The sequence below is a fragment of the Mus caroli genome, chromosome 19 (assembly GCF_900094665.2).
Source record: "Mus caroli chromosome 19, CAROLI_EIJ_v1.1, whole genome shotgun sequence".
In the NCBI taxonomy this organism is placed as follows: domain Eukaryota; kingdom Metazoa; phylum Chordata; class Mammalia; order Rodentia; family Muridae; genus Mus; species Mus caroli.
In genome coordinates, this window is record NC_034588.1 from 40,170,832 (window position 1) to 40,191,136 (window position 20,305).

Below are 20,305 nucleotides of genomic sequence, written 5' to 3' on the forward strand. Positions count from 1 at the left end.
AGCTAGAGAAAGTATCCAAGGAGCTAAAGAGATCTGCAACCCTGTAGGTGGAACAACATTATGAACTAACCAGTACCCCGGAGCTCTTGACTCTAGCTGAATATGTATCAAAAGATGGCCTAGTCGGCCATCACTGGAAAGAGAGGCCCATTGGACACGCAAACTTTATATGCCCCAGTACAGGGAGGGGAACGCCAGAGCCAAAAAGTGGGAATGGGTGTGTAGGGGAGTGGGGGGGAGGGTATGGGGGACTTTTGGGATAGCATTGGAAATGTAATTGAGGAAAATATGTAATAAAAAAAATATTTATAAAAAAAATTTTAAAAAGGAAAAAAAGAAAAATCTCCCATCGGGGTTGTGGGGAACAAGAGGGCAGTGCCCCTTCACGATTCTGATTACATTGGCTCGGCAAGGGTTCCCACGGTCCAGCTTACAACTTCCAGGCCCAGCTGGGTACACATTTGCAGCCCCAAGGGTCTCCCTCCTGCTTCTAACACACACACTCATTCTCGCACACATCTGAATTTATGACACGGGCAGCTCAATGAGAGCACCTGAGAGAAAGGCTACAAGAATTACCACAGGCAAGAAAGAGGGGGGAATCCTGGTTCTTGAAGGTTGCGGGATCACTGATAACCTTCTGAGAAGCCAGGTGAAATTAAAAGAAATTTTCCCCCAGAAATGAACGAAAGTCTGCATATACATTTAGAGGAAAGAACCCCCGATGGGATTATGAGCTACAGGTTCTTTTCTTTCTAGATACAGATACAGATGGCAAGTAGGTAAATGATTTGCCTGTGGCCCAAAGCAGTGGCAGAGATGAGTCTACACATCTCCAAACCCTTCACAGTCCATTAACTTTCTCTTTGCTTGGCTTTTCTAGTAACGGCTTCAACGCCAGCGGCTGAAATCTGATAACGTACTGGACAAAACTGAGTAAGTGAAGCTGCGCTCCGGATACAGCCATAATTATCCTCTTACGCTGACTGAAAGTGTATTTGGTGGGCTGGAGAGATGGCTCAGTCATTAAGAGTCCTGGCTGCTCTTCCCAGAGGACCCAGGTTCGATTCCCAGCACCCACCTAGCAGTTCACAGCCATCTGTAAGTCCAGTCCCAGGGGATTCAATGCCCTCTTCTGGCCTCCGTGGGTACCAGGCCCACACATGATGTACAGGCATTACATGCAAGCACAAAGCTCACGTACATAAATAAAAAATGTAAAAGAGGTCAGCTTACCGTCAAAGAAATAAATAACAAAAATGTATTTTCCAAGAATCCTCAAGTTATAACCTTCAGCGCCTTCAAGGAAATTGAACTAATTGAATTAATCTCTTATTTTTAGATATTTACGGTTCCTAATGAGAAACTACCCACACCCCCAAACTCACCCGATTCTCCCTGATAGCTGGGCTGTTGTCCCCAAGAACTAGGCGAGAAGCACAGCTCCGGAACTCTGCCAGGCCCAGGATGGGCAGGTACTCGTGGTTGAGGCTATTGTCGTTAGCAATCTTCTGTTCGACCTTTCTCACTACTGGCAAAACCCAGGGCTGAGATTCATCTGTGCGGTATGCTGAGTACAGAGAAAGAGATCACATGAACGTCCAAGCCAGCATGTGTAACTACAGACAGAGAAAAAAAATCCCCCCACCTTCTAGCCAAAGCAGGACAGAGACAGAAACACAGTGCATTCACTTGCTGAATTGAGTCCCAGGTTGTTGCTGGGCACACAGGACAGTCTCGCTGCCCCTCCCCCATTCAGATTATATAGCTTTTAATGTGAGCTCCAGAACTGGAATGCTGACATAAAATTGGGATGCCACAAACTCAGGTCAAGCAAGAGAGGGGCGGCGGGGGGGGGGGGGGGTCTCTGTGAATGGAAGCCATCTCTGCAATCAAGTCTCTAAAATCGACGGCTCAGAGATTCCATCCCCAAGCCCCCCAAGAGTGTTCCAGAAAAGCCTAGGTTGGGCGTGTCCAAACTGCAGCCCACAGCCTGCACGTGTCCCAAGATAGCTATCAACACGACCCAACAGGTTTGTAGACCATGACAATGTCATAATGCAAGGTCAAAAGGGTTGGACGCATCTGGCTTGGTGCTACTTCCCAAAAATCAATGCCCCTCCAAACACAACCACGGAGAAAGGAGAAGAAACACAAAGGCTGTCTGCCTCCCTCCAGTTGACGTAAAAATGCAGAAGCGTGTCACACAGGAAGCCTATGTCCTGGGCCTGGTGCACAGACACCGGTTACACAATGACCAGGGACCCACTTAAACACATCTTTGTCCTCTCTGCGTATTTTGAAATCAGCTGGTGTTTACATTCTCACTGTTCAGACACACTCTCTGTCTCCCAAGGCCTCCCACTGATCTAATTTTATCTAGTTCACGGCATTTAATCAGGTTACCCAGTAAACGTCTAGGCATTCCTTCAACCTTCTAGTGCATTTAGCATGTTCTCGGGCTGCTCTGACCTCAGTCTTCTTCCAATGTCTTCCTACCCTGCTCTAAAGTTATCCTGGATTCTGCGGGCAGCTGCTTTGGCCTTGACCCAAGCCAATAATCTCTGAGCTGATCCCAACCCGGGTCACTTCCGTCTCTACTGAGTGAGGCAGCGATCCTATGCCGGGGCAGGTGAGACCAAGCTCTCCCAGTGAATCTGACTAAATTGTAACTCGTGTATATCTCAGGGTGTCTTCCGGAACTACACACATTAACTATAAAGATTTTAGCTTAGCCCAAATATAAACACTTAACAGGACATTAAACACGTCAGCCCCAGCACTCTGCTCCTGGGTATGAATGTACAACCTCTTCCTCATCTCTATTGCCAGCGTGCATATTCTTTTATAGAATATGGACCACACCATCATAGGGTTTCCAACATGCATGTTTCTTTTTCACTTGATTATACATTACAGGTGTCTTTTTTAGTTTGCTAAACTAACGGGGCTTCATTTATTTAATTTTATTTTATGTACATTGGTGTGAGGGTGTCAGACCCTTTTGAAATGGAGTTACAGACAGTTGTGAGCTGCCATCTGTGTGCTGGAAATCAGCCCCAGGTCCTCTGGAAGAGCAGCCAGTGCTCTTCTTACCCATGAGCCGTCTCCCCAGCCCTTCTGCATATCTTTTCTGATAGGTGATGTATGTATCTTCATGCCCCAATTCCATTCTCTGTGTCTGCCGAGTTCCCAAATCCTCCTCTCTACACCCAACTGTTGGTAGTTTCTTATGCATCCGTCCAGAGTTTCCCCACAACACACAGGCAAGTCTGGCTTCCTGCATTTGGTAATCCACAGCATACAGCACACTGTTCTGTTCCTTGCTTTCAGCCACTTGATGGTCTCTTCATGCTTATGCACAGAAAGATTCTTTGTTCTTTTTCACAGCTGCTTAATTGATGAATAAACCAGACTTTCTTTTGACAGCTTCATATTGGACATCCAAGTTGTTTACTATGTAGGCGATTAAAGCAATTGTTTACTATGTCAGCGATTAAAACAACACTTCAGTGAACTGCCCCATATACATGTCGTCTCACGTGTTGACAAATACATCTGTAAGATGCAGGCTTGAGACGGACGTGCTGATGGATGTGTGTTTGGACAGATACTTCCAAGCTGCTCTCCGGGGCTCTCCGGGGCTCTCTATGACAACCATCAGTTCACATGAACCAGCAATGTGAAGAGCGTCCGCTTCCCCACAGCCTCACCTAGGAATTCCCAGTATGAATGTGCACTTTGTGTCAAGGCAGTTCCATTTGCATTTCTCTTATTATGAATGCAAGTGGAAACTTTTCATGTTGAGCCATCTACACCGTCACCACCATGGGTGAGAGACAACACTCTTTCCTAAGTATGAATTACTATTAACCGTGACTTCAATTATCTGCTATTAGAAACATTGTGTTGAATATTCCTGTATCACTAAGCATGAATATATTCACAGAAAATACTTCTAAGTATAAAACTACTAAGCCAAAATGTACACAACAAACAAAATACTTTAGCATTTATAAGTCCATTTTGGGTCATGTATTTTTAATAGAAATAAGTGTTTTCTATTCTGTCAGATAACTATGTTTTCCAGAAATGAGACATCTGTAAGTCCAAAAAAATTTATCAGTGCGTGCATATTCTTTTATAGAATATGGACCACACCATCATAGGGTTTCCAACATGCATGTTTCTTTTTCACTTGATTATACATTATGACAGAAATGTGGACTGAAACGGCCCCTCATCACCTATAGTCTAGTCTCCGGGTGAATCAACCTCAGAACGTGACTCATAGCATTTACATACTCTAACTGCCTTTAACAAATATTAAAAGTTTACTTAACCAGGTGGAACCTGATTGGGTTTCTTTAAAGACATACCAAAATACCTCCTTCCGAGGAAGAGCTGTTCTTGGTGCAGACCACCCGGTCAGATGCCAGAGGCTTCCACAGCAAACGTGCTCCTGGAAGTCTCTGGGGGATTTGATTTTAGATGGGATGTTATCACTGGGAAGGTCCTGAATTCTACCCAATCCTCTTCCTCTGAAACTCAATTTAATATTGGGAAATGTACCTGGCAACCAATCCCCGCAAGCAGGGCTGAATAAACTGCACGGTGTGTTACAGAGACAGTTAAAAGAGATGCTCTCCGGTGGGATCCTACCACTCAAGGGCATTTCAAAAGGGACCTCCCAGAGTCACGGAATGGATGTGTATCTGAACCACCCAGAAAGGATACCACCTAGACTCACCACAAGTATAGAAAAGTCAGTCCTACTAACTTCAGATCTATGACTGGATATTGCATACCTGATATAATACACATGCTGCATGTGAGTATCCATGGTAACGTCATAATGCCATTCCACGCCATTCCTAAGTTATTGTAAAACATGTAGGAGAAAGAAAAAGCCACTGTGCTGTTGTTCTTCCCGTTGTTATATGCTCTGACCATCACGCTGCCCCAAAGAAAACCACCCTGAATACTCAAGAGTGAGGTTAGCTCGACTGTGAGAAGAGGAGAATTGCCCAATCCAGTGGCTCCCTTCCCAGTTTCTCCCAGGTTCAGTTCTGGGCATACCCTGGTGTGCTACCCATCAGTAAGGCGTGAGCGCAGACTTCTCCAGGTGACTGGAGCAAGAAAGGCAAGCATGATAGCCCGTCACCGTTCCTCCTCACCTCTGGAGTGCTTGTGACTGTCCTGTTTTGTTCCCATTGCCCGATCCTCCTGCCACCCACTCAGCTTCAACAAGCACCCACCCACTGTGCCGGGCACTGGCTAGAAGAAGCTACACGGATATCCCCTGTCTCCTGGGAAACATGGCACGCTGAGCCTTTAAACCTCCATGGTGGGTCAGAGAAGATCTTACAGAGGATGAAGTGCTAACAGTGAATAAAAGGAAGGGTTTAACAGGGGCAGGGGGGCTTTCCAGGCTGAGGGGCAGCTGTGCAAGGTCCTCGGGAGCAGGACAGCATAGCCGTTAGAGGCGCTGCATTTCCAAGTCTCCTGAGCAGGCTCGGTGGAGGAAACACAGGGAGCTTCTTTCAAGAACCTTCTGTTTTAATGGGGACATCCAAAAGGGGTGACACCAACAGATGAACATTTACAGACTCCTCTGAGGGACATCACAGAGTCAAACCCCAAAGGACCAAAAGCAGGAGGCTCCCGAAATGATCCAGAAGAGAAATAATGAAGTCCCCAAACAAGGCGATGATGGCGGGATAGAGGAATGGGAAGATAAGCAGGCAGGCGGACCGCTGAGGATGTGACAAAACCAAGAACTCAAAGACCAGACTCATACAGGTGGGACAGGGAAAGGGTGGCTGGTGAGTCCAATATCCGTCGAGTCTGGATAATGCACGGTTGGTGGGTCGGGAGCTGGTGAACACATGGCAGCCCTAAGAAAGGCCCTAGGAGAGGACTCCCAGGATGGCGAGCTGTCCTAATTATAGACACTCCTGGAAACTGAAGCCACGGTAATAACAAGGATTTACTAAATACTTTGTACATTTCTTTATTCTCATTTATTTCAACAAACCACAAAATACATAGGTATTAGGAGTCTGGAAACTGAGGCCAGAAATTATTTGCCAAAGATCATAAAGATAATAAGAGTTAGGCTGATACTACTGAATTCAACAAAAGCTCACGCTGGATGCCCTGTCTCTGTCTCTCTTCCTCTCCCTCCCTCCCTCCCTCTTCCCCGCCCCTCTCTGTAACAGGCAAAGCCTGAGGAAATTCTGAAGCCCTCAGCCTAGAGCCCTGTATCAAGAGGAGCCTTCTTATCAGCACTCTGAGGAGCTGAGTGACCTATGCTTGTCCTTTCCTCCTGAGCAAGCTTCCGGGGAAGTCACAAGGGTTACAGACAAGCCCAGCAGTCTTGTATGCAGAAAAGGAAGAACAGAGAATTAGATGGTCGAACTGGCGCTTTTATCCCCCTGAGGGTTCCCCTTCCCTCACCTACCTGCACCCAAGAGCCCGTGCACACAAGCCTCTAAGTCCTTCTCCAACTTCTGCTCTGAGAAATCCTGATACAGCTCTCCACAACACCAAGCCCATCTCGAGAGGCGAGAAGCCACATCAAAAACTACTAAACTAGACCCAAAGAAAGAAGGCTAAATTCTCATTTTAAAAGTGGGGGGAGGGGAGACTGGCTTTTTTAAAGAGAGAGAGAGAGAGAGAGAGAGAGAGAGAGAGAGAGGGCTCTGCCTCTGAGCGCCCACCACACACGTAAGACCTGACTTCAGCTCTGGGGCACCCACATAAAGAGCTGGGCACAGACATGTTAACATTAGAGCTCCATCTGAGCAGTGGAGACAGGCAAAGCCCTGAGACGGCTGGCCTGCTAGTCACGCCATCAGTGAGCATTAGGTTCAGTGAGAGACACCATCTCAAAAGATAAAAGTAGAAGCAATAGTGTAAGGCAGTCAGTGTCAACAGCTGGCCTCCACGTGAAAGCATGCATGCTTACACACACACACACACACACACACACACACACACACGGAGTGAATAAAAACAAAAACAAGAGACTTTGTATTGTGTTGGACTTGTGTCTCACTGTCCTTAAAGGAGCTCTGAGAAACACTAAGCCCATCAGCTCCATAAGCAGTGAAGAGTGGGACCCGCTGCTCTGTTCCCTGACAAGAGAGCTATTGAAATCAGTCCAGCAAGAAGACAAAAAAAAAAAAAAAAAAAAAAAAAAAAAAAAAATCTCCCGGGAAGCTCTCAGCAAATAGGAACTAGCTAATGCGATTACAGCAGCGGTTTATTCTAAAACTGCCCAGCACAGCTAGCGAGAACCTGAGAGGGTTTCACTACCTTCGGCCTTGGGAGGAGCAACCTTCTCAATCAGTAATTAATTACTTTCCTTTACAGAGAGTGCGCTGAAGTGTGTGTGTGAGAGTACAACAGGACAGACACGTGCAGAAAGAGGCCTTTTATTCCCCTGTTTTGACTATTCCTATGTGAGCATCCATCACTATCACCCACACAGAACAGGTCAAGGTAAATGATCACAGAGGCCTATATGCAACACCTTTCATTACAGATCACACTTCACACATAATTGTTCCTGGTTTACTGACCCTTGGTTAATTGATGGGGTCAATACAATTACCCCACACTATATAGCACTACTCTATTAATAGAATCCTGAAGGTTCTAGGAAACCTTGGAGTGGACTCTTTTGATAGATTCTAATTGTCATTCATTCCTGACACCTCATTCTTCCTCAGCTTCAAAGACATTCGATAACCTTCGAATTAGAGGTCCTATGTTTCTTCTCTCTGCAGGTCCATGGCTACCCCCAGACCAGCTGAAAGTATTTCAAGCAGAGAAGAATCCAGAACCCTTGAGGCCTGAGACCTGCCTAGAATCCCAGCTCTCCCATCTAAGGACTAAGCTATGCTTTCTCCCTGGGCTTCAGCCTCCTTCCTTGCAAACAGGAGAGCAAGAAAGCAACCTCCCAGAGTTGCTGTAGGCGGAACGTACGTACACTTACACACATAACTCATTTGTTCATGTTCTTAGGTTCCTGGAAACAATGACAGAGGCACGTCATCACTGAGATGAGTATCTGAACCCAAGGCTGACTGGATCATCAGGACTGGAGGTTTTCCTGTGCATGAATATTTTATTTCTGAACCGATGTCATCAATTTCATGCTTTGGCTCTTAGGCTAAACATTTTTTATTCAACTGTTTTCAAGAGACCCACTCAAAGAAACGACAAACAACAACAGAAATAGCTCACACTTATATAACTCCTACTTATACACCAGACCCCATGCAAGGCAGTGATTGCATCAAGTCACGACAAAGGCCCTGCAAGATGGGTCAAGCAATCGACCTTGCTAGCTCTTCTATCTTTATTAGGCTGTAAATAAGCACTTGAAGATTCTGGACTGGATTTAAATAAAGACTTTATATGGTGATCACTGTGATTTTTAGTCAAGACAATCTTTCAGTATTTCTGAGGGCTGCTAAAACCATCAAAATCCTCTCCATTGGCAAAACAGCAAATACTGACCTTTTTATGCTTTTTATTTTGAAAACTTTCAAACATACATAGAAATTGGGAAAATGCTATCTATCATTTATGTCCAGACACCATCAATAAAACAGCATTTTAGGATTTTTCTCTTAGCCACTCCTATTCCTTGATGAAATGGGGGCGGGGGGGGGGGGGGGGGGGGGGGGGGGCAGGGAGAGAGAGACTAGGGCTATGTGTGCACATCCTCTCTAAGAACCTGGATGAGAGAGAGAGAGACAGACAGACAGACAGACACTAGGGTTATGTTTGCACATCCTCTCTAAGAACCTAGATGAAAGAGAGAGAGAGAGAGAAAGAGAGAGAGAGAGAGAGAGAGAGAGAGAGAGAGAGAGAGAGACTAGGGCTATGTTTGCACATCCTCTCTAAGAACCTAGATTCTGAATCCCCTTAACGTCACCCTCTGCTTCAAAACAACTCCATTTCTTCTTTCTAACCTTCTAGCGCTTTCAGTTCGGGTTGGTTCCCTGCTGAGAGCATCTGCCTGCTCACTCTTCTCTCCTTGGCTGGCCTCTGCACGTGGCCAAATGCAAACCAAGCTCTGCAGAGCTTCAAACATCCAAACGCCAGTGATGACGAAGTCGCCGGAGGAGGCTCGAGTTAAAGGGCTTTAGAAACTTTACAACACAAACGACCTTGGCAGAAGGCTAACTTGGTTCAAGGCAAATGATCAAGAAATGAAGACCCAGATGTGTGAGGCCTGAGATGCATGGGCTTCGCCTCATCTGCTCCACTCTGAGAATAAACCAAACCTACATCTTCCCCATGTGGGTTAACAGGCTTCCTAAGTGGCGTCTGCTACTCGCTCAACCCGGACTACAGCTCCTTTAGACTAACAGCTCTTTCATTCCCAGTTCCAGTTGACCACGACGCTAAAACTACCATACATCTCTCTCCTTACCATCCCATCGTTGCTTTAGAACAAGTACTATAAAGAACACTGGGTGGAGAAACAAAAAACAACATTTGTGTCCCAGATGTTACACCTGTTTTGCGTGACCTTGAACACCCCCTCTTTCCAAGGACTCTGTATCGCCATCTGCAAAATGGGTAGGTTGGTGATGTCCTCGTGGTCCCAACCTTCTCTCCTCGGGCTCCTCTCAGGGAGACACAAACTAAGTCTCAGCTCCTCCTACGCCCACCTCCCCCCCTCCCCCCCCAAGGCTGCTCGCATTCCAAGGCACTGCATCCTTACCTCCCACGCCGAGGTTAACCTTGCGGGGATCTGGATCATCCCGGAAGTCCGCAGTGAGCTTAAAGACCAGAACCGGCGGAGCTTGCGGAACCTGGGCAAAGACTGATGGAGGCGCCATCGCGACAGAATGTGCCGAGACCTCAAGAACGAGCCGGGAGCTGCTCTGTGCGGTGCGGGGTCCGGTGACTGGAGGAGACTCTCACCTTCGCCGGCGGGCGGGGCAGCCCGCGGCTTCCAATGGTCGAGCCGCGTCCGGAGCTTGGCAACGCGCTTAACCAATCACAACCTTCGGACTAAAAAGGGTTAGGCGGGGCAAGCCTCTAGTAGCCAATTCGAGAAGAGGATCTTATCGGAGGCTTGTATGATGCAACCAATGCAATGTACACCGGAGGAGGTGTGGGCAGAGGCTAGGATGATTGGCGTAGCGTGTTCCAATCGCTGAGGCTTTTATTCCTTGGGGTGATGAGGATGGTGAGGGTGGCGGGAGTCCCCAGAGGACAACCTCCTGACCTTCTGGGGCCTGGAGACCTTGGGCGGTGGCCCGCCCGTGGGGATAGCAGAGAACAGGTCTTTCTGTACCCGCTGAGCAGGTGACTGTCGCCGCCAGGCTCCGGCGGTGCGCACGTTCCCGCGTTGGCCAGGCCCGGCTGACAGCCAAGTGTCTGGCACAGGACTCTAGTGGTCCGCTTGGACACACTGTACCCAATCGTGGGTGACCTTGACCGTCTCCACTCAGTGCTTCCCCAGAAAGAAACCTGGATGTGTTGTCTTCCTTGATCGCTGGCAGGGGAGACCCTGCAGAAAGTAAGGGATGAGCACATGCTAGTTTGAGAATTTTAACACCAACCCCCAGCCCCGGTAGGTAACCGGGGCCGGAGAAGCCTAGCCCTAAAGGACCTTGAAGGATCTAGCGAAGCCTCTCTCTGCAGCATTCCTCCCACGCGTGCTGTCATCGATTGGCACACGCCCAAACTGCTGCTTCTTTCTGTCAGGTCAGGCTGCTCCTTCCCCTGAGAGTCTATTTCTGTCCAGATCCTTTCTCCACCTGTTGACCTTGAAGATTTCACATCTGTCAGCCGTCCATAAAGCCTCTTAACACGCTGTCTGGTTAGACATCTCTCTTTCCTGTACTTGGGCGTTTTGTTGTCGACGTTACAATTTTAGAAAGCCTCCTGATGAGTAGGAACCTAACTGTGGAGCCAGGCAAGTTAGGTTTAGATGCTGGCTGACTCTGACCTACTTGGGCAGGCCTGTTCCTGCTCTGTAAGATGGAGATAATAGTGTTTTCCTCCAGGTTGTTGTGGGGATTAGGTGAGTTAAGACACATAAAGTGTTTAGTTGCATACAGTAAGTGCTCTCTAAATACTAGCTTTGTTATGGCACAGGGTCCACACCCCCTCCTAGATGGCATGATGCTTTGCCTGGGATCTGGCAAACCTCCCTCTGTTTCTTCCACTACATATTCACCCAATGCTGGAAGGTGCCAATTCCTTGGTATTTTGCAAGAAAACAGCATCATGGCTTTGGGTAACATGATAAATCTTCACGAGTTTTCGGTTCAGAGGTTAAACAAAAGCCATCGAACTTTGAGCACTACTTGCTAAGCTTTTCTGTCTTTTTCTTTCCAGAAACATCGCCTTGTTTTTGTTTTGTTTTTTAAGGAAACTGCCCGAAGCGTTCGTTTCATTAATGTTTTCCCCTAAGAGTCACAAGCTAATACTGAAGGTCCAACAGCCGTCACGCACTTTCAGTACGTCCAAAAATCACAGCCGGAGGGCAACTGGGGAGGGGTGTTCTGCAACCTAGCCTTCCTAGAATTTAATTTAGAAGTGTCGTCTTCACAACGTTAGGCAACAGTGTCATGGTCACTCCCTGCGTCATTCCCAGGGAGAAAAGCAACCCCAGGTTACCTAAACACTGTTGGTTTGGCTAAGAACAAATAAATATTTCTCTGTGTGTGTGCGCATGTGCTCGCCTGTGTTCCCGTTCAGTTAGGTACACAGCAGCACATATGTGCAAGGGCAAATATGCACATGTCTGCATCTGGGTGTGGGGACCAGAGGTGAATGTCAGGTGTCTTCCACAGTTGTTTTCCACCTTATTATTTAAAACAGGGTCTCTCACTGAACCTGGACCTCACAAATTCTACTAGACCCTCAGGTCGATGAGCACAGGAAATACAAGCATACTGGTCACTATTGGCTTGCACAGGGGTGCTGGGGTTCCAAACTCAGATTCTCAGGCTTGTACAGCCAGCACTCTTACCAGCCAAATCACCACCCCAGCCTCCCAATAAATGTGTATTGACGGTGTACACAGCTCCACAGTCAAACCTGTGGCGATCGGGTACTGCATAGTTTTATGTCAGCTTGACACAAGAGGAGGGACTTCAGTTGAGAAAATGCCTCCATAAGATCCACCTGTGGGACATTTTCTTTATTATTGATCGTGGGGGAAGGGCAGAGCCCATTGTGGGTGGTACCATTCCTGAGTAAGTCATAGGGAGCAAGCCAGCAAGCAGTTCCCCTCCATGGCCTCTGCATCAGGTCCTGCCTCTAGGTTCTAGCCCCGCTTGGGTTTCTGGCCTGATTTACTTCAGTGATGGACTTTGATGTGGAAATGTAAGCAAAATGCACTCCCCAACTTGCTTTTGGTCATGGTGTTTCATCATAGCATTAGAAACTAAGACAGGTATGGACAAAGAAGAAGGTGCTGAATACAGTTGTTCTGCCTGTCCTCTATGTACAGCTGAGTTTTAGAGGATTGGAAAGGTGGGGAAGGATGCCTAATTTATATAGGATTTAAATGTCTTCTTCCCGCCTCCTGCCCCCAGGAATGTGAAGTTGCTGGATTTCGCATGTAGAACGCTTCTGTCTTGAACCGTGCAGGCTACTCCCTGAGTCAAATACCGAACTTGAAATAAACAAAATGCCTTCCAGGTCGTTGCTAATTTTAAAGCGTTGACTTAGAATTGACTCAACACTGCCTCCTTGCTGAGGAAATGATCCAAGCAAAAGGCTTATGGAGAGTAGAACCAGGCAGCCCGCAGAGTGCCCAGGGAAAGGGCAGCTGAGGTCAGAAGACAACGAGCCTGGTAAGTCTCGTCATCTACGGACAAGTTTCTAAAACTACTCAAGGAGAACCCTGGTGTCTCCTTTCTGGCTCCCACCCCACCCCACCCTCCCCTCTTTTCTTCAAAACACAAAATAAAACTGCAAAAGAGGGGTTGGGAAGCCACCCAGCAACAGCTGTATCTGGATCATTCCCAAGAGGCCAAGAGTCGGTGGCAACTGTCCGGGACTCTAAGCCAAGCCGCACCTGATTATTTCACTCCATCTTACGCCTCAGTGCCCAGAATATCTAAACTTAAGAACAAGTTGGGGAAGAAAGAGTTTATAGCACTTTGCACTCAAGTAAAAAAAAAAATGCTTTGGGATCCTCATACCTAGGATACTTATATGTGTGCTGTCGCTAAGGGCATTTAGAGACTGTTTTATGCTGAACCCATATTTCTTTAGAAACCTAAGCTGCAAGAGAAGATGTGTTCAAGGGTCACTATGTAGCCAAATGGTGGGTTAGCCAAGCACAAACCCCACTAAAAGAGTTGTATAATGGAATGGTAACTGAATTCTCTTGCTAAAACAAGCAGCCAGTTTTCAGCTTCTCCCTCGGGTTAACTAGCTGGGTCCTGGGTGAGCCTGGGTGGAAGCTTGGTGCGTATCCTTCCTATGTACAGCCCTCTACCAGCCTATCCCCAGCCCCAAACCCTGACTACCTTAAGGTTCGTACCAAACAGGATGCACCTTGCTGTGTCCTATCTCATGGAAGGACATGCCCAGCGAGGCCTGGAGCAGACAGGATCTAAACTTAGTCCTGGACTGGATACTCACATGTGCAGGTTTTATTTAAGGCTCAGAAGGCCTTTATGTTCCAAAGATATCAACAGGCCTGAGTGCAGTGAATGCTACCCTCTACTGTTGACTGTAATTAACTCCCCGGCACCATTTAGAAATCGTTGTGCCGTGTAATTTTTGTGCTTAAGAAGTATCTTAAGTACAACAGTTAAAAGCCTGACCTCTGGAAGTGGATTTCCTCTGCGTGTCTCCGTTTCCTTACCTGCAATATGAAGGTAATAATAGTTCTACCCCCAGGGGGTTGCCAGGAAAGATTAACCTGTTTAATGCAATCGAGCAGTTGTGAAAGTCCTTTGAACTGTATCTCGTAAGAACTCGGCAGATGCTAACAGTATCCGTCAAGTGTTAATGAGATTCCTCATCATCTCTGATATCACTAACTCTGCTTTGAGAGTCCGTTAGGCTTTTTATTGAACGATGAGCAATGCAGGTGAATTATATCTATGCTTGGATTCAGAATGAAATTCCAGCTTTGCTCTGGGTGGTAGTGGTGGCTAACCCCAGCACTCGGGAGGCAGAGGCAAGTGAAGCTGTGAGTTCAAAACCAACCTGGTCTACAGAGCCAATTCCAGGACATACACTGGAAACCTTGTCTCGAAAAACAACAATAATAATAACACCAACAACAAAATTCAGCTTTGCCTCTTACTAGTTTTTGAGACACTGAGTTACTTAATGTGTCTGAGTTCTGCTGTTCGTATACACTGAGTTACTTAGTGTCAGAGTTCTGCTGTTCGTATCCGTTAAGTTGTAGCATATAGACCTGTGCACAGTTAGCACATGGGTAGAAGTTATTATTATTGTCATAGAGGTTACACTTTAGTCCCTAGACAGCTGGAAGGTAATGGTTGAGCTCTCTTTGAAGTCTGTTTGATCTGGCCTCTTAGTGGGTATGCACTCTGAAATATTTTCTAGACGGAGAAGGGGCCAGGTGTGGCAGTACATGTCTGTAATCCCAGCACTTAAAAGGCGGAGTGAGAGTTTGAGGTCAGCCTTAGCTACTTAATAATTCTAAGAAGTTTTTGTAAAGATCTGTAAGTGCTAGAAAACAATGAAAGAAAACAAGATAATATATTAAAAAATGAACTAAAATATGAACATGGTAATAGCCTTTTATATCTTTCTCCCCAAGAGAAAAAAAAATGTCTTAGAAGCCATCTCATAATTCTCTTAACATCTGGGGGGAACCTTCATTTCCACTTGCAACTTTTTAATACAGTTCCTCATGTTGTGGTGATGCCCAACCATGAGATTATTTTGTACTATTTTGTATTATTTCTATTATTATATGTATAAATGTAATTTTGCTACTGTTATAAATTATAATGTAAATGTCTGATATGGAGAAAGACCCTGAGGGACTAAGGGGTCTTCACCTACAGATTGAGAAACCACTGATTTAAAACAGCAAATAAAAAAGCATTAAGAGCTAGGCATGGTGGCACGCACCTTTAATCCCAGTACTCGAGAGGCAGAGGCAGGTGGATTTCTGAGTTCCAGGCCAGCCTGGTCTGCAAAGTGAGTTCCAGGACAGCCAGAGCTATACAGAGAAACCCTATCTCGAAAAACAACAACAAACATTAAAAATACATAAATCACGGGGGCTGGCAAGATGGCTCAGCAGGTAAGAGCACTGAGTGCTCTTCCGAAGGTCCTGAGTTCAAATCCCAGCAACCACATGGTGGCTCACAACCACCCGAAATGAGATCTGACTCCCTCTTCTGGTGCATCTGAAGACAGCTACTGTGTACCTATTTAAAATAATAAATAAATCTTTGGGCCAGAGCGAGCAAGGACCGAAGAAGTGGGAGCCAGTGGGACCGATGGGAGTGAATAAATAAATTTTTAAAAAATACATAAATCACAAAAAGAATACTAACTAAGCAAAAAAACCAAAACAAAACCATTTCAGAATGGGCCCCATGTCTATGTAGATCTGCTCATTATAGATGCAGTGTCTTACTGCTAACGTCATTTCTCCTCCTCCTTCCTCTTCCTCTTCCCCTTCTTTAGAGATTTCATTTCTTGTGTTTTCATGAAGATTCTCCTGCAAGCATGTGCTCAAAGATGCCACAAGAGGGCGTCGAATGCCTTGGAGCCGGCCGTATAGGCAGGCTGGAACGGAGTTTCTGGACGGTCAGGAGCTCATCCTCTGGCAGCTGAGCCGCCTCTCCAGCCCCAGTGACTTCCATTGTGTCTCTCTGAGTTGTGTCCTTTCCCCTCTGTTTAGTTGGACATGACCTCAAGTCGTAAGCTTTGGTACAAGGTGGACGCAAATGAAAAGGGCACACTCAATGTCTTTGCCAGAAAACAGTGTTTTAACTCCTAACTTCTTAAGACACTATAACCGATGGCTTGACTCTTGCTCAAAGCCAGAAGAGACATGCTTCTAACATTTCAACATCTGGCAGTAGAGGGCAGCACTACCCTTTTTTTTGAGAAATGTTGAGCATCTAGGGAAAATGGGAAAGGCTCCCAACCGTTTTTGTTGTTGTTGTTGTTGTTTAATTTTACTTTATCCATACAAGTTCTTTGTAAAATTAATTTTTCTTATTGCTTATTGATCTTATAGAAGGAATCCCATATCTTCTATTTGCTTAATAATGGAAGACCGAGTACTTAGTGGAAAAACAGAGTTTTAGGTGTTCTGCTGGGTGTGCTGTCTGGCAAAGGTAAAAAGGGGCTCAACCTTAGGCAACCAGATAGCAGTCTTCTATGAACACAGTAAACGCTCCTGAACTTTCTAGATCGTCTTTCTGAAGCAGGATGTGGGTTTTTTTTTTTTTTAATGTGTGTAAATCATATGGTCACAGCCCTGATGATGGCTTCTAAATTCTTACTCACTGACCTCATTCCGCTGTGTCAGTGTTCATTTCTTGGGGCGGATCAGGGCAAATGCAGACGGAGGCCAGGTATTGTGACTTTAAGGAACGATGTTCCACAGGGTGGGGGAGGGACGTCTTTGCTGAAGCTTGGGTTGCCTGACAGTTGTGCGTAAACAGCTTGTGTGCTCGATCGATCGATTCTATTACACTATGATTTGAATTTCTCTAAGCAATAAAAGGGGGGGATCTGACTTTTGTGCTAAGTATAGCTCAATCTCTTTGTCAGGAGGACATAGAGGAGGGAATAACCCTAATTTTAGAAAATATATAACAGAAGTATTCTTAGTATATTTGAGTTCTATCCTGACCCTGGGAAGATTTTTGGCAACAAATCTTCAGTGCACACTTAAACAACCCTCCTGAGGAGAAAGTGGCGGCAGACTTTAAGTCTAGCCCCAGCCCTGCCTTGTCAACTGGGCGAATTATAACCTCTGAGCCTGTTTCCTCCACTCTTAAGCAGAGATGCCTCAGGGTTTATTAGAAGGGCTAATTCAGAAAGTGGCATGGCTCAGTGGTTAGAGCACTGGCTGCTGCTCTTCTAGAGGATCCTGGTTTGATGCCCAGCACCCACATGGCAGCTCACAACTGTCTGTAACTCCAATCCCAGGGGATCTAATGCCTTCCTCCGGCCGCTGTGAGCACTAGGCACACACGTTGTACACAGACATACATGCAGACAAAACACCCATACACATACAAATAAATAAATGAGCAAAAATTTAATTGCTTTAAGAGCTATTTAGATACCTAAAAAGTTTTTCTATCATTGTAGCCCAAAGAGGTCAGTAACTGTTCTAAACATATAAGACTTTCTGTCTCTTCTCATCTGGTGTCTTTACATTGCCTGGATTGCTAGTTAATTGTCCTGTAACCTTAACTATCTCCCTAACTTGATTGCTAGTTTCTTAAGACCCAAAACCATTAGACCTAACTGTTTGCATTTCCCATGACAAAAAAAAAAAAAGGTATTTGGTGCCTAATTGGAACATAAATATTTGTTGATTGATTAAAGACAAGCTCTATAAAATGACATAATTACAAAATTAGCTCTTTTGCCTGTGTTTTTTTTAAAGTAACACTATCTTGGCCATTTTAACTTCACTCCCACAGCAGTGTTAGCCGTGTTTGCACTGTTGTGTAACAGCTCCCTGGACTTTTCCATCCAGGATGAATCGTTCATAACCCTCCCACATTGCTAGTTCCAGCTCCCAGAGGCTTCTTGGTCGACTGAGCAAAACAAGAAAAGAATTCATGAGTTTTTAGGAGTTTGGCTGGTTTTTTTTTGGGGGGGGGCAGGTGTTTCCTGGTCACCCAGAGACTTCCATCCTTACCTTGTGGATAATCTGCACTAGTTTCTCTAAGCTGTGGAGTAGCCACAGGCCTGGGCAGAGGCACCGGAGAAGAAGCACTTTCCCCAATTGTTTATGTCTGGTACGTAACTGAGCACTAATGAGAAGAGAACTATCAGGACAAAACTAGATATTCACTTTCATAATTATTTGATTTTCAGAATAACTGAGTTTTGTTACAAAGTGAAAACAATGTTTTTTTTTTTGTTTGTTTTTTTAATGTGTGTATGAGTGGTTTCACCTGCATGTTTTTTGCCTGCAGTGTGTGTGCAGCGCCCTCAGAAGTGAGACCATGTTGTTAGATCCCCTGGACCTGGAGTTACAGACAGTTGTAAGCTTTGATGTGGGTGCTGGGAACGGAGCCCAGGTCTTCTGCAAGAGGAACAAGTGCTCCTGACCAAGGAGCAATGTCTTCAGAGCCCCCCAAAATAGATAACTGGTCACAAACAGAAGCAGCCAACAAGTATCCCAAAATGACTCTCATTATTAGATTGGAGTCATACCAATTTATCGATGCTTACTCACCAGGCAGATAAAAATGTAAAATACTGATTAGTATTGGGGAGAAAGAGCACTGACATCACTGTTGAGGGCAGAGCCCCTCCAAAGACTCTGAAGAGGGCATCTCCGAAACATTAAGGTGTGCACGCCATGTCTACTCTAAGAGCCGACCCCAGTGAAATGTATATACGTCTGCAAAGATAGGCAGCTACACAGACAATAAGCAATACAGCACTGTTTGAACAACAACAACAAAAAAACCTAGCAAATACTAGTATTGTTTTTTATAAACTCTCAAATCATACTTTGGTTGAAAACTAACAGATTTGAAAGGGATTTCATAAAGATAGAAATTAATGTAGATTTTAAAAATGAAAATTGGGTAGAAAAGAGGGAAAGTGAGCAGGCATTGTCAAACATGTAATACTTTAAAACTCAATGTAGCTGGGCGGTGGTGGCGCACACCTTTAATCCCAGCACTCGGGAGGCAGAGGCAGGCAGATTTTTGAGTTCGAGGCCAGCCTGGTCTACAGAGTGAGTTCCAGGACAGCCCGGACTATACAGAGAAACCCTGTCTCGAAAAATCAAAAAAAAAACCAAAAACCAAAAAACACCTCAATGTATTTCTCAGTAAAGCCGACAGCCGTGCTACAGTTTGAGGCTGGTTTGGAAGTGTGAAAGTATTGCAAAGCACTTGCTTTCTGGTAGTGGTGGTGAGAACCTTTAACTCTAGCACTCAGGAGACAAAGGCAGGTGCATCTCTGTGAGTTCAAGGCCAGCCTGGTCTACATAGTGAGTTCCAGGACAGCCAGAGCTCCACTATGTCTCAAAAGCAAGCAAACAGACAGACCCTTTGCTAACACACTGGTGGTTTCTAAAAAAATAAAGGGCAGTGACTTGGTTCATCAAGACATCTACCACCACACCAGACCTCCTAAGGTCAAGCCCCAGGATCCACATGGGTGAAAGGAGAAAACTGGTTCTTGTCATCTGTCCTCTCACCTCTCCATCCATGTTACGGCAGGGGTATGCAACTAGCAAACACAAGTGTTCATGCACACACACACACACACTAACAAATAAACATATATCCCAGGGTACTTCATCCTGCAATTGAGATCACTCCTGGAATCTAGTGGCCAGTCAAAAAATAGTTATAAAAACTAAATGAACATCACTGCACCAGGAGATGCAGGAGATGATGTCAACTCTCCTGGTGCCTAGCGCCCACCAGACACAGCATCAGTAGGTAGCAGTAGTTAAGTATTTTCCCGGATCTATGGGTGCTTCTAACTGCCTCACCCATTGTAGGGCTTTATTCATTTAACAACATTTATATAGTGCTTACTGTCTTCCAGGTACCGGCTAAGTGCTTTACAAACACTAATTCATTCTAATTGTATAACATCTGAAGTAGGTGGTCTTATCCCATCTAACAGATGAGGTAATTAAGGCAAAAAAGCAGCCAAGCGGTTCATCCCAGATGGCTCAGATAGTCAAAATAAGGAGCATAGGAGCACAGGCAGTTTGGCTCCGGAGTCCCCAGCTCCACCTTGCCAGGCTGCTTCCGGCGTGATAAAATCTATAGACGGCAATGCATTTCGGGGTAGTAAAGTCATACTGCGCTTTTGTCAGAGATCTCGGAATGTTTTATTCTGTCACACCTGTAAATCATTCCCATAGTGTCCCTTTGAGAGAGGCAAGATTTTTAAAAGATAACCGTGTATGACTGGGTCATCATTTGTGGATGTGTGTAAGGATGGATGGGGGTGGTTTTTGTGGGTTGGTTTGTTTTATGTTTTTCGAAACAGGGGTTTTTTTCTGTATAGCCCTGGCTGTCCTGGAACTCACTTTGTAGACCAGGCTGGCCTCGAACTCAGAAATCCGCCTGCCTCTGCCTCCCAAGTGCTG

General features: G+C 45.7%; 1 protein-coding gene and 1 pseudogene across 1 annotated transcript in view; one reads left to right on the forward strand and one right to left on the reverse strand.

Annotated features, from left to right (window-relative positions):
- Got1 (glutamic-oxaloacetic transaminase 1) overlaps window positions 1–10,008 on the reverse strand; it is a 25,141-nt gene extending 15,133 nt beyond the window's left edge. Inside the window, exons 1-2 of the mRNA XM_021151958.1 lie at window positions 9,746–10,008; window positions 1,389–1,570 (exon numbers count right to left, since the gene is read on the reverse strand). Of these exons, the coding sequence (XP_021007617.1) occupies window positions 1,389–1,570; window positions 9,746–9,863 (300 nt within the window). The 5' untranslated portion in view covers window positions 9,864–10,008. The remainder of the gene's footprint in view (window positions 1–1,388; window positions 1,571–9,745) is intronic.
- The window catches only part of LOC110285324, a 22,213-nt pseudogene continuing 11,780 nt past the window's right edge, over window positions 9,873–20,305 (forward strand).